Source organism: Pristiophorus japonicus, chromosome 8 (genome assembly GCF_044704955.1).
Source record: "Pristiophorus japonicus isolate sPriJap1 chromosome 8, sPriJap1.hap1, whole genome shotgun sequence".
Lineage (NCBI taxonomy): Eukaryota > Metazoa > Chordata > Chondrichthyes > Pristiophoridae > Pristiophorus > Pristiophorus japonicus.
The window spans coordinates 99,417,477-99,432,412 of record NC_091984.1 but is presented as its reverse complement, the minus strand read 5'-3'; the positions used below and the strand labels follow the sequence as shown (position 1 = coordinate 99,432,412).

The following is a 14,936-nucleotide window of genomic DNA, read 5'->3' as shown; positions in this document are numbered from 1 at the left end:
GCATTATCGGAGGGGTAGTACTGAGGGATTGTCGCACTATCGGAAGTGCCGTCTTTCAGATGAGACGTTAAACCGAGGCCCCGTCTGCTCTTTCAAGTGAACGTAAAAGATCCCGTGGCACTATTTTGAAGAAGAGCAGGGGAGTTATCCCCGGTGTCTTGGCCAATATTTCATCATCATCATGGGCAGTCCCTCATATATTGACATCCCTCAAATAGAGGTGATCCAAAACCTGGCTGCCAGTGTTCTAAAGTTGCACCAAGTCCCACTCACCCATCACCCCTGTGCTCACTGACCGACATTGGCTTCCGGTTAAGCAACGCCTCGATTTCAAAATTCTCATCCTTATTTTCAAACCCCCTATGGCCTCGCCCCTCCCTATCTCTGTAATCTCCTCCTGCCCCACAACCCTCCCGAGATGTCTGTGCTCTTCTAATTCTGCCCTCCTGAGCATCCCTAATTGTAATCGCTCAACCATTGGTGGCCGTGCCTTCTGTTGCCTAGACTCCAAGCTCTGAAACTCTGCCTAAACCTCTTCGCCTCTATCTCTCTTTCCTCCTTCAAGACGCTCCTTAAAACATACATCTTTGACCAAGCTTTTGGTCACCTGTGCTAATTTCTACTTATGCAGCTCGATGTCATTTTTATCATACAATACTCCTGTGAAGCACCTTAGGATGCTTCATTACGTTAAAGGAGCTTTTAAATACATGTTGTTGCAGTGTTTCTTTTTTTGGTCTGCAAACTTAGAATATTGAAGAGTTTCAAAGTTGGTTTCTAATCTGTATTTTTATATTTGATACTGTTGGCTGTCCTTTAGCTGAAACAGAATATTACATTTTAAATCAAATATATTAAATCTACAAATTGAATTTCTAGCTCATGGAATTTCTTAAAAATTAATGAATTCTGATTTTAAACTGTATACTAATGCTAACTTGAGAGATGCCCTAAAAGATTTTTTATTTACACCAATTCTAATTTTAGTAAACTGTAAAAACAAAAATCTGCTGCTGGCTTTCTCTCAACTGCATCATTTCATCTGTCGACTCAAGTCTGTAGCGGTCACAACTGTGTAGAGTTTTATTGACTCAGACCACCTTTTTACTTCATTGCAGCAGTTACTCTTAGCTTTTTCTACAACTCACCACAGAAACATGTGACTAACATTATAGCAGATGTTGACCCATAATTTCTGCCGTGATCTTCAACCTACAGGTTGAAAACCAGTTTTGAATTTTTATTTATGTATTTTTGGGGGGGGGTGGGGCTGCAGGGAGGAGGAAGGCAGATGTGGCCTAGTGGTATCATATACAGGCAGTAGATACCCTGTAACGTTAATCAGGACCAGGGTGATAATCTAAACTAGTTTTGATCGCCTAAGGGGGTCAGAGAGGAATTTCCAGATTTAATTTCCCCTAATTGGCTTGGGCTTTTATTTTGTTTTTCGCCTTTCCTAGGAGATTACATGGCTGTGGATGGCATGAGATGGTAGGGTGGAGTTTGCATTTATTGTAATGCAAAAAGCATCACAATTGGATGGGATGGGCTTAGATGTTGAACAGTGGTGCAGGCTCGAAGGACTGAGTGGCCTACTTCACCTATTTTCTATGTTTCTATGTGATCATTGACTATAGGCTGAAAGTACCCAGTCCGTGTAAAGCTGTTATCAACAAAGCTCAACAGTTCCAGGGGATTTTACTACAAATCAAGTGGATATTAATTCTAGGGAATAGAATGCTTGCTGTATCCATTATCAGATATAGCTCAGGTTAAATTCAGAGTAAAGTTATCCCTACTTCTTACCCAGTAACGTATCTCAGCCTCAACCTCGGATGTACATTTCCTATTGTACCAAAGTGACATTTTTCTATTTCCCGCACCAACCATTTTGTTATTTCTGACTGAAATTGCTAATTAGGTTTAAATTAGGTGCAGTTTGCTGCTGTGGGCTTATGCTATTTAAAAAAAAAAGAAAGACTTGGATTTATATAGCATCTTTCACGACCACCAGATGTCTCAAAGCACTTTACAGCCAATTAATTACTTTTGGAGTGTAATCACTGTTGTAATGTGGGAAACGCAGCAGCCAACTTGCACACAGCAAGCTCCCACAAACAGCAATGTGCTTATGATGAGATAATCTGTTTTTTTGTTATGTTGATTGAGGGATAAATATTGGCCAGGACACAGGACATTTAGAAAGCAATGACAGGATCGGTCCAAGTCAGCATGGATTTATGAAAGGGAAATCATGCTTGATAAATCTTCTAGAATTTTCTGAGGATGTAACTAGTAGAATGGACAAGGAAGAAACAGTGGATGTGGTGTATTTGGACTTTCAAAAGGCTTTTGACAAGTTCCAACACAAGAGATTAGTGTGCAAAGTTAAAGCACATGGTATTGGGGGTATTGTACTGACGTGGATAGAGAATTGGTTGGCAGACAGGAAGCAGTGAGTCGGGATAAACGGGTCCTTTTCAGAATGGCAGGCAGTGACTAGTGGGGTGCCGCAGGGCTCAGTGCTCGGACCCCAGCTCTTTACAATATACATTAATGATTTAGATGAAGGAATTGAGTGTAATATCTGCAAGTTTGCAGATGACACTAAACTAGGTGGCGGTGTGAGCTGTGAGGAGGATGCTAAGAGGCTGCAGGGTGACTTGGACAGGTTAGGTGAGTGGGCGAGTGCATGGCAGATGCAATATAATGTGGATAAATGTGAGGTTATCCACTTTGGTGGCAAAAACAAGAAGGCAGAATATTATCTGAATGGCGGCAGATTAGGAAAAGGGGAGGTGTAACGTGACCTGGGTGTCAAGGTACATTAGTCATTGAAAGTTGGCATGCAGGTACAGCAGGTGGTGAAGCAAATGGCATGTTGACCTTCATAGCTAGGGGATTTGAGTATAGGAACAGGGAGGTCTTATTGCAGTTGTACAGGGCCTTGGTGAAGCCTCACCTGGAATATTGTGTTCAATTTTGGTCTCCTAATCTGAGGAAGGACGTTCTTGCTATTGAGGGAGTGCAGCGAAGGTTCACCAGACTGATTCCCGGGATGGCAGGACTGATTTATGAGGAGAGACTGGATTGACTGGCCCTGTATTCACTGGAGTTTAGAAGGATGAGAGAGGATCTCATAGAAACATATAAAATTCTGATGGGACTGGACAGATTGGATGAAAGAAGAATGTTCCCGATGTTGGGGAAGTCCAGAATTAGGGGTCACAGACTAAGGATAAGGGGTAAGCCATTTAGGACCGAGATGAGAAGAAACTTCTTCACTCAGAGTTGTTAACCTGTGGAATTCTCTTCCGCAGAAAGTTGTTGATGCCAGTTCGTTGGATATATTCAAGAGGGAATTAGATATGGCCCTTATGGCTAAAGGGATCAAGGGGTATGGAGAGAAAGAAGGAAAGGGGTACTAAGGTGAATGATCAGCCATGATCTTATTGAATGGTGGTGCAGGCTCGAAGGGCCGAATGGCCTACTCCTACACCTATTTTCTATGTTTCTAACTCCCCTGTTCTTCTTCAAAATAGTGCCATGGGTTCTTTTATATCCATTTGAGAGGGAAGACAGGGCCTCGGTTTAACATCTCATCCGAAAGATGGTACCTCCGACAGTGCAGCGCTCCCTCAGCACTGCACTGGAGTGTCCGCCGAGATTTATGTGCTCAAATTCCTGGAGTGGAACTTGAACCCACAACCTTCTGACTCAGAGGCGAGTGTGCTACCCACTGAGCCATATCTGACACTAGGAACTAGAAGAGCTCCCTCACACCATTTTACATAGTTAACAGAAAGCCAGGTTATTGTATGGATCAATAATGAGGTTTGGATTGGGATAGTTTGGAGAAGAAATTGAAAAATTAAATAGAATGTTGGAATGTATCGTCAGAGCAGTGGAATATAAGTGTACAGAGGTTATACTGAAGCTTTATAGTACACTAGTCAAACAACACTTAAGAGTATTGTGCACAGTAAAGTCACCATACTTCAGGGACATACATGCATTGTGGATGGTAGAGAGAGGAGTAATGAGCTTTATTCCAAGTATAAAGCTTAATTCTGGAAATGAGATGGTTAAGTGGGTATGTAAAGAATGGGTGTGAAGGTACATAAAGAATGGCATAGATAAGGTGAGCCCCAAGTTCAGTAAAACAACACGGGTCATTTTCACATTGCCTACTGGATGATAATCTGGCGGTGACAAGTCTGATTGCGGTAATCACAGAGGTGTTTCCCTGCTGTCTGCCACAGGGAAAGTCATCGCAGGAATCCTCCTCAATCGCCTTCTCCCAGTGGTTGAAGAGCTCTTCCCAGAGTTGCAATGTGGATACCACCCACTAAGGGGCACAATGGACATGGTCTTCACCGCACGTCAAATCCAAGAAAAATGCAGGGAGCAGCATCAACCGCTGTATATATAGCCGCCTTTGACCTCTCAAAGGCCTTCGTCAGCCGTGAGGGACTATCCTTCTCAAATTCAGCTGCCCTCAAAAGTTTGGCACCATCCTCCGCCTGCTTCACAATGACATGCAAGTCGTGATCCTGACCAACGGATCCACCACAGACCCAATATACATACGGACTGGGGTCAAGCAAGGCCGTGTCATCGCACCAACTCTCTTCTCAATCTTCCTTGCTGCAATGCTCCATCTCTCCCTCAGTAAGCTCCCCACTGGATTGGAGCTAATCTACAGGACAAACGGGAAATTATTCAACCTTCGATGCCTCCAGTCCAGATCCAAGATCGTCCCATCCTCGGTCATTGAATTATAGACGACACTTGAGTTTGCATACACTCGGCGGTCGAACTCCAAGCCATCGTCAACACCTTCACCGAAGCGTACGAGAGTATGGGCCTTACATTAAACACCTGTAAGACGACGGTTCTCTACTAACCCCCGCCACACAGTACTGGCCTCTGATTATCAAGATCCATGACGAGACCTTGGAAAACGTGAACCACTTTCCATACCTCGGGAGCCTACTGTCAACAAGGGCAGACATCGATGACGAAGTCCAACACCGCCTTCAGTGTGTCAGTGCAGCCTTCAGTCCCTGAGGAAGAGAGTGTTTGAAGACCAGGATCTAAAGCTCATGGTCTATAGCGCAGTAGTAATACCTGCCCTCCTATATGCTTCAGAGACATGGACTATGTACAGCAGGCACCTCAAAGCATTGCAGAAATACCACCAACACTGCCTCTGCAAGATCCTGCAAATCCATTGGCAGTATAGGTGCACCAACGTCGGTGTTCTCGCTCAGGCCAGTATCGAAGCATCGACCATGCTCGATCAGCTCCGATTGACAAGCCGCATTGTCTGCATGCCCAAAACAAGTGCTCTACTTAGAGTTTCGACACAGTAAGAGTGTCCGAGGTGGGCAGAAGAAACGCTTCGAGGACACCCTCAAGCCTCTTGAAAAAGTGCAACATCCCCACCGACACCTGGGAATCCCTGACCCAAGACCGCTCAAAGTAGAGGAGAAGCATCCAAGAAGGCGCCGAACACCTCGAGTCTCTTCACTAGGAGCACGCGGAAGCCAAGCACAAACAGCGGAAGGAGTGCACGACAACCTAAGCGCCCCATCCAACGGTCCCTTCAATCACCACCTGCCTCACCTGTGACAGAGACTGTAGGTTCCGCATTGGTCTCATCAGTCACCTGAGAACTCATGGAAGCAAGTTGTCCTCGACTCCGAGGGGCTACCTAAGAAGAATAATCTGGCGGAGCGGATTGCCCATCAGTTGTAGAAACCCGCCCATTTGTCATTCCATTGAAATCAATTAAATGGAAATCGGGCAGTTTATATAACGGACAGACAATCCGCTGAGCCAGGTTACTGCCCAAATGGTGAGGTTGAAAATAAGCCCAGATTTAAATTAGTGAAAAGTAAATTTGAAGCAAATATTAAAGGGGAAAATTTACTCAAAGGGAGATAAATGTTTGGAATAATCTGTCTATGAATGAAGTAAAGCAAAGACATGAGGAGAATTCAAAATGCTGTTGGATGAAGGCTGGATGAGTTAGAGTACCAGCAGACGAAGATTTCATGGTCAGGTGGCCTATTCTCCGCTTTGACATTTTCTTATGTTTTTCTGAACTGTTCTGACCAGCCACCCACACAATTAGCTTTGCCACATCATCTATACATTCAAAGTAATTCATCGGCTACTACTCCCAAGTCTCATTCTGTGACACGTCAATTCCATTCATTGTATGCTTTTGATGCAATACTTCACATTTATCAGCTTTATATTGTCTACTCAATTGCAATTGCAAATCCTTCTACAAATCATTAACTACATCCTTGGTCTATTGTATTAGGGTACAAGCATGTGGAGGAGGTGATGCGAAAACTTTACAGTGCACTTATTAGAGAACATTTGGTGGACTCAATTCTTCTCACCATACCACTAGCAAGATATGTGTGTACTGTAAAGATACAGGGAATAGCTGTAAAAGTAATCTGAAATGTAAAGCAAATGAACTATGAGGAAAGATTAGAAAAGCTCAAGCTGTACTGTCGAGGGAAAAAAAAGAGCTAAAGGGATCCTCATCAAAGTATATCAAATATTAAATGCTATACATAAGGTAAAGCCAGGATATTCATTCAGAGTAACCAAGGAAAGTAAGACCAGATGACACATTCAGATTGCTAAAAATAAATTTTAAACCGACATATCAGTAAGATCTTTTTTACTGAAAGAAGGTTAAGGCCGCGATTTTGGTGCGGCTGGAGACAGTGTCGGGTCCCGACCTCAGTGCTGGCTCCAGCCTGCTCTGAAATGCTTTTCCCCTGATTGAACCAATTTCCAAGCCAATTGAAGGAAGTCGGTCTGATGACGTCATTTGATGCCATGTCATCAGCCGGTTTCCTTAAAGTGACCATGCGCAAATTAATTTTGGCAGTTGTGCTGTCAGTGTTCTGCAACATTGAGGTGCTGCAAACACTGACACACACTGCCAATGGAAGGAAGAGACCTCCCCAGGAGACCAACGCAGCCTAGTTACACATTGCGCAGGAGGACACAAGCAGGGCTGTCATCAGAAAGACCTGGCTGCAGTGGTGCAAACCTTTCAGTGATCTCAGTGGATCATGAAACTTTATTGCAAAGTCACCCATAACCTCATCTTCCTGTGCCACTCAGCACATCCCCATCACTCTCCCTTCCCTACCCTACTCCTGCACATCTTTACTCACACCAACTTATTTTGCAACTCCATCCATCCCTCTCTATCAACATTATCACTTTCCCTTCTCATTATCACTTTCCCTTCTCATTATCATTTTCCCTTCTCATTAGCCACCCCTCACACTCACCCTCATCCCCCACCCAACCCACCACCAGATGTGCCCGCTGACCCCCCCCCCCCCCCCCCCCCCCCCCCCCCCCACAAAAAAAAATCCCCCTAAATGTTTGGAATAATCTGCAACGCAAGGTCAGAGAAACAAAAACATTAGAAAACTGGCTGGATGGTGAGGTGGGAAACGACTAAAGATTACAAATAAGGAAGGCCACTTGAGCCATCTTTGCACATGCATCTAGAATGATCTCCTTCCCATCATCCATTGCAGCACCCAATTGGTTTCTCCTCCACTGGTTTTATCTAGCTGCTCATTCGGTGTTGATCACTATATGAGAAGAAAAAACATCCTGATTACAATTCTAAATTTGCCCTTTAGTTTAAACTGTGACATCTTGACCTACTCATAATTTAAAGTAATTTTTCATCCTTACTTTTTCAGTACTCTTTACAACCATATGTACTTTTATATGATTACCTCTTTTAGATATTTATTTTCAATGCTGAAAAGCTGAGTGTCCCCATTCTTTCCTCATGATGCATACCCTCTAGGATCATCTGGTGGCTTTACTTTGCAGTTTCCAGGGCTTGAATGGGACACAGTAATCAAGCTGTGGTCTGACCAGAGCATTACACAGTTTGATCATGACTTCCTCTGAGTTGTAATCTGCTGCTTTGGATGTGTAGTTCAATATTTTCTTGGCATTTGTTATTTGTTGCTCTGCATTGCTTTAATTGTTTGGATCCTAAAGCCGACTAAGATTCCTCTGTATTTTTTGACTTTATTATGTCTGCGTTAAATTTCATATGCCATTTTTCTATATATTTACATATTTTATCAAGCTCATTCTGTCACTCTTAGTTTGGGATCATCTGAAAATTAGACTAATTTGCATTGGGTTTCTGAGTTCAAATCATCAATTTAAATGGTGAACCCAACTCAACACTTCCCCCATCCCAACGTAACTCCTCTAATAAATATGTGTTGTTCTCTACTCAGCCAATTTCTTATCCATAGTTAACGATTTACCTTCAATCCCTTATTGATCTTAACTAATAGCCAGGAAATCTAGGTAAAATACATCATAGGCCTTACAAGTCAAGGAGGTTGTTCAGGCAAAATTTTTCTTTTAAATCCATGTTAAAGTGATGAGCTTTAGTGAGCCAAATGGTCTTTTCTCATCCTTTACTTTTTAAATGGTTTTTTTTGCACATCTTTAACCAAACTTACAGTATATTTATACCTCGGATACCGAATGATAGCTGCTTTAATGTAGTGCATGTTAGCATCGCTTTTAATGCTAGGTCCTTTACTGACATTAAAAACTGAAGAACCTAGCCCCAGCAGAGACTACTTAATGTATTATATTTTGAAAGTTTATAAAGATGGCTTCATGCCAGTTTCAGTTATACTGTTTTTTGTGCATTGGTGTAATGCAAAAACACACATCTTATTGAAGAAAGTAGAGCTGCTCAATCAATTATAGGTTTGCATAATATTAAAGAAAATCATAAATATTTTCATACAGGTGGAAGCACTTTGACCCGTCATGCCTGTGCGTTGTGAGCTACCACATCGGAACTATCATATGTACCAGTGTTTCTCTAATATATGTCACAATCTTGTTAGCTGGCTGTCTAAATATTTTTGAATTCAGTCTGTGCATTCAAACTTTACAACCCATAGAGGCATGGAGGTTACAGTACAGGTGAGTGTAAAACTAAATAGAGTTGTTTTGTGGAGATGAATAAAATGAAAGATTCTGTTGACGATACAGCAAAGAGATTTTAAAAAAACATTTGGATCTCTCCGCAGTTTGACTTTGGGTAGATTGTGGGTTTCTTAAATTAGTTTAAACCAAAGAAAATAAACTGGTCAATTTTATTTTCTTTGGGTTGGAAAGTATTAGGATGGAAAGTACAAATATCTAAATATGGATTTTGTTGGATTGCATGAAATCATATAAATATTGCTATTAACACAAGGTTCATAAAACACAATTTTCACCACATGTCAGCAGGTGTTAGAATTTTCCAGTAAGTTGGGTTCTTTTTTAAAAAATTAATTTGTTTTCATTTCCTTTTCAGGAAGAAGCTGACAGTCGGTTACAGCCAGTTGGCTGAGTTAACCTACGGGTTGGAGCAATGCAATGCAGCAGTGTGTCTTGAGGCCAGAAACAGAGGCTTAGTTTAACACTGCTCAACGATCGTACTCTAATATTTCTTCACAAACTGGATTTAGTTCATTATGTTTTACTAATGCTCATCTCTTGTTGTGAGAACAATAAAATTCTCTGTATCAGAGGTACAAATGTAAAAGGTTTTGTTAAGGTGCTATTTAAATAAAAAAAACAAATTATACACTGTCTAATACCATGCAAGAAGTTTTTCAAAGGACCACTTGATCTAATGGTTCTCTCTTAAATCCTGTACGAAGTATGAATGTATTTTGGAGCATTCATTCTGAATTGCTTTAGGACCTGGACCATTATTAATGCCATTTAGTCCTCTTCATTTCCAGTTGTACAGAGGTCTTAGGAAAGAAATCCGAGTTGCCAACAAAATTTCCAGGGAATTTGTGTTTAGAAACATAGAAATTTACAGCGCAGAAGGAGACCATTTCGGCCCATCGTGTCTGCACCGGCCAACAAAGAGCCGCACGGCCCCTGATCAGCAGCCCTAAAGGTTACATATAAACCTCTGAACAATGACGGAAAGGCAAAGACCACCCAGCCCAACCAGTCTGCTTCACTTGGCCAAGTTATCCAGATACAAACACTCCAGTAGCATATAAACTATTTTTTAAAAGTTATTGCAACTTATGTTCAGCCATATTTTCATTTTAATTCATTATCCTGCATTTTAACTTTTCCCAGAAATTATATCCACTAAATTTAGAAAAAAATCTGATTTTTGTTTTTATTTTCCATATACAAATGTTGCTATTGTTGAGTTGGAAATCTGTAGGGATACTTTACCTAGATAATGTCCTTGTCAATGGATTTAGCATACTGTCTTTTCACCTCTGTTAAGTGTTCAAATACAGGACAGGCTGAAGGAATGAAAGCCTCCTCTCGATGGCTGTAAGGATTCTAAGTGAAATGAGATTAGCAAATTTCAACCAAACTAATAGTGGAAAATGCACACTGCACAAAACAGCTAATAAGTCAGCATTGATTGACATCAAATCTCCAGTCTCGTTCAGAGGTACCAGAGTGATGGCTGCTGTGCTAAGATATTTGGGGTGCATTTCTGAGGTTGGGGAGGAAGAAGTTTAACATAAAAAAAAAACGGGTGGGTCGGGGCCTTGAGAAGCTGGTGTTAAAAATCTGAATCCTGACCTGAACCCGCCTCCAACCCACCCATGTCCAGTTTTAACGGGGAAGAGCAGCCAATCCGCTTTTCCCCCCATTAATTTTGGCGGGGTCTGCGGGAAACCCATTCTCCTCCCAGGTTTCCAGACCACTTCGGAGCCTCCCGCTCCCAGTAGGTCAGGCAGCAACTGTAGAGAGAACAGAGAATTTCATGTTTCAAGTATAGTCCCTCCATCAGAACTGGAAGATACTGGCATTGGACAGCATTTAAAAAGGAACAGATCAAGGGGTAGGGAACGAACACACACAAGAAAAGAAACAATAACTGGTGAAGTGGAGAAAAGATGATTAAATGGCAGATGTGATAATAGCATGAGACAGTAGAATACATGAGAGAAATAAGATATATACCAGAGTTTGTGAATAGTTTAAAGGTGAGGGGTACACAAATAGAGAGGAGAGCATTTTAGCTGGCAGAGCAGATCATACTCAGGAGCTTTGTAGAAAAAAAGTAAATTCCATGCAGGTTGAGTTTTGTTACTAATAAGCTCCCAAATATAAACCATCAGATGTTTAATGCTCCAAATTTTCCAATGAAATTGTCCACTAAAATACATGCAAAAGTATGCCAGATGTTTGGGTAATTTTGGTGTGCTGTTCAGGAGCAACTTTTATATTGATTTTGTGCGATGTTAGTACTGCTGCCTCCTGAAGAGCAGATCTCATGCAGCCAGCACCAATTCTCAGTTAAACTTGCCAGATTTGCTCAGGCCAGCTTTTGGCAAGAGCCATTTGTTTTCAACCTGTAGTATAAAAATAAAACATAGAACAATATAAAAGCAACTATGGATCATCATTTTGAAGTTCTGTTCCCCTTTAAAATATTATTGACACTCCTTTGGTTGTGTAATTGGCACATGGGAACATAAGTAGGCCATTCAGCCCCTCGAGCCTGTTATGCCATTCAATTAGATCATGACTGACTCCATATACCTGCCTTTGGATCATATCCCTTAATACCTTTAGTTAACAAAAAGCTATTATTCTCCAATTGTAATTGTAATGTTAAAGACACATTGTTGCCACTGAAGTGTCCAGCAAGACTTGTATACAGCGAACACAAATTATGTTACAAATATTACAAATTACAACAATATACTAAAGGTCTTGCTTCTAAGCACACATCCATCACACATGCAAAGTGCCCATTGTACAAAAATATTCCAGTAGGGGGTTCAGATTTCCCACAAAATTCCTGATTGGCCTCAAGTCTCCAGGGAATCAATCAAAAAGCACATTGCCATCTACTTCACTGTCTCTTGAGCATATTTCTCTCACATTTCTTTCCAATCATCATTTTCCTCATAGTCAATCGCCTTAACCATGATAAACATCCCAGGAGATCCACTAGACTATTTTTTTAAATTAAAACTGCTGCACATAAACCACCTCACAGAATTATGTACTGCGGATGTTGGCATCAAGTGCACTGTGAACTTTTTGGCTTAAAAACAGGAGTTTGAAGCAAGTTGTTCCACCTATCCACCCCCTAAAGAAATCTCTGATATGGCAACAGTGCCTCTAACAATTATTGGTATTACTGTTATGCTTACAGAAAATTTTATTAAGATTCATTTGTATACAATATAACATAAAATGTCTTTTAAAATTTCTACCAAAAATATTAGTGATCTTGTATTATTTTGTCAAATAAAAAAATTAATGTCCTGTGTCAGCCAGTGGCTCCGTTGGTAGCACCCTCGCATCTGAATCAGAAGGTTGTGGGTCCTCTGTAGGGACTTGAGCACAAAAATCAAAGTTGACACTCCAGTGTAGTACTGAGGGAGTGCTGCAGTGTCAGAGGTACCATCTTTCGGATGAGACGTTAAACCGATTCCCCATCTGCTCTCTCAGGTGGACATAAAAGATCCCTTGCTCAACATCACTGAAACAACATCATCATAGGCAGACCCTCAAAATCGAGGAAGTCTTGCTTCCACTCGAAAAGTGAGTTCTTGGGTGACTGAGCAGTCCAATATGGGAATTACAGTCTCTATCACAGGTGGAACAGACAGTCGTTGAAGTAAAGGGTGGGTGGGATTGGTTTGCCGCAAGCTCCTTCTGCTGTCTGCTTTTCGATATGCTCTCGGCGACTCGAGATGCTCAGCGCCCTCCCGGATTCACTTCCTCCACTTAGGGTGGTCTTTGGCCGGGGACTCCCAGGTATCGGTGGGGATGTTGTATTTTATCAAGGAGGCTTGGAGAGAACAGATTATCTGGTCATTATCACATTGCTGTTTGTGGGAGCTTGCTGTGCACAAATTGGCTGCTGTATTACCTATATTACAACAGTGACTACTCTTCAAAAGTACTTCAGTGTCTGTAAAGCGCTTTGGGGCATCCTTGATTGTGAAAGACGCTATAAAAAAAAAGGCTGGAAATCGGCGTGGTCCCGGCCTGCAAGACCCTCAGCAGGCTGGGGCCATGAGGGGCAGCAGCGTGCGGCGGCATGACACTTCAGGAAGCAGTGCGTGCTGCTGCAGGAGGGCGATGGCTGCCTGCAGTGTGAGCAGGGGCGGCAAGAGTTTGTAGAGGGATATGATCGGAGCCCAGGGGCAGTACGGGCCAGCCCACACTGCAATATGTGTGCACGCTAGGTCCGTGCAGCAGAGCAGGTCTCCAGTCGTCTTGGTTAATCCTTGCCACTGGACCAAGACCTAGCTCTGTCAAGCCCGTGTGGTGGCTGGTGTGCAACGGCCACCACACATTAAAAAAATTTAAGCACAAGCATCTTTCGCCCTTCAGGATGTAGTTCGGGACCTGGAATATTAGGTCCTTCATTGAAACACCTATCAACTCATCCCTTTTCGGCACTGAAGCAAGTCATCCTCGTTTCGAGGGACTGCCAATAATGATGATAAATACAAGTCTTTCATGTGGATTTTCCCAGCACTGATTGTAGATTGCAGTTGACATGTGGGTTTCATGCTGAAAATCAGGAGATTAGCTTTCTTTAAATTATGGCCTTGGAGATTATCAAGAATGACAAACAAGGTATGATTGGCTTTTGTAACTCCCGGACAGAGATGGATGATAACTGAAACAGTTACAGAAAGTATATCCACTTCCAGTTGCCAACACTTGACTGTAGTAAGGTACCTATGTGGATAAATGGTTAATTTCCAATCGCTTCCAAAGAAGCGGTGGAGGGTAGCACCATATATATAATATATATATAATGTGTGTGTATATATACATGGGATACATTTATTATATATTGTGTATATATTATAAATGTATCACATCAAGGTGCTGTAGATAACTATTCTGTGTGAAATAAATTATGCTCAATTTTAAAAGCAACATACTCATTTCACATTAATAACATTTTGTGTGTCTCTGTCTAGACTTCAATATATTACATTTTTTTATAAACTTTTTTTCATTCCTGCAGCATGGATTTGTTTTAGTATAAACTACTTTTATACTAAACTAATGTATAGATTTTGTCAGTATTACTTATGGTTGTTCTGCATTTGATAGAATATTTGTTGGTTCATAATTTTTAGGGATAGAAAAAGCCCATTTGGGCCAAACAAGCCCATCCTTTTTTCATTGATCAATCAACCCCACCTATCTACCTTTTCACCGTGTCACTCTTTCTCCAGAAATGCTTCCAATTGTCTCAACCATCTACTCTGCCTGGTTCAGTAGCTTTCTCTGATAACTTATATTACAATAACTTATGGAGCCTGCATAGCACCTTTAAAAGCGCAATACGTTCTGAGACCTTTGAGATAGATAAATAAGGACACGAGAAATGGTGGTAGAATTTGGGCTTAATGCAAAATAGGATGTAGATGGTAGAGTTTTGCACAAGTTGCAGTTCATGTAAGGTGGAGTTCAGAAGGTGAGCAAAGAGTTGGAAAAATGAGGATTGAAGGTGATAATAGTGATGTGTTTTGATGTGTTTTTTTTATTCGTTCTGGGATGTGGTCATCTCTGGCAAGGCCAGTATTTATTGCCCATCCTTAATTGCCCTTGCTAAGTTGGTGATGAGCCACCTTGAACCGCTGCAATCCTTGTGGTGAAGGAACTCCCACAGTGTTGTTAGGGAGGGAGTTCCAGGAATTTGATCCAGCAACGATGAAGGAACGGCGATACACTTCCAAGTCAGGGGAACGGCGAGGTGGTGCTCCCATGCACCTGCTGCCCTTGTCCTTGGTGGTAGAAGTCGTGGGTTTGGGAGGTGCTGCCGAAGAAGGCTTGGCAAATTGCTGTAGAGCATCTTGTAGATGGTACACACT

General features: G+C 41.8%; 1 protein-coding gene across 4 annotated transcripts in view; it reads left to right on the top strand.

The window, feature by feature from the left end:
- The window catches only part of swt1 (SWT1 RNA endoribonuclease homolog), a 170,491-nt gene extending 160,034 nt beyond the window's left edge, over positions 1-10,457 (top strand). For 2 of the 4 annotated variants that reach the window (XM_070887166.1, XM_070887167.1), the window contains exons 19-20: positions 8,845-9,024; positions 9,404-10,457. In XM_070887166.1, the coding sequence (XP_070743267.1) occupies positions 8,845-9,024; positions 9,404-9,509 (286 nt within the window). In that variant the 3' untranslated portion in view covers positions 9,510-10,457. The remainder of the gene's footprint in view (positions 1-8,844; positions 9,025-9,403) is intronic. The other 2 variants (XM_070887169.1, XM_070887168.1) reach the window with 1 other exon arrangement.
- The last annotated feature ends 4,479 nt before the right edge of the window (positions 10,458-14,936 follow it).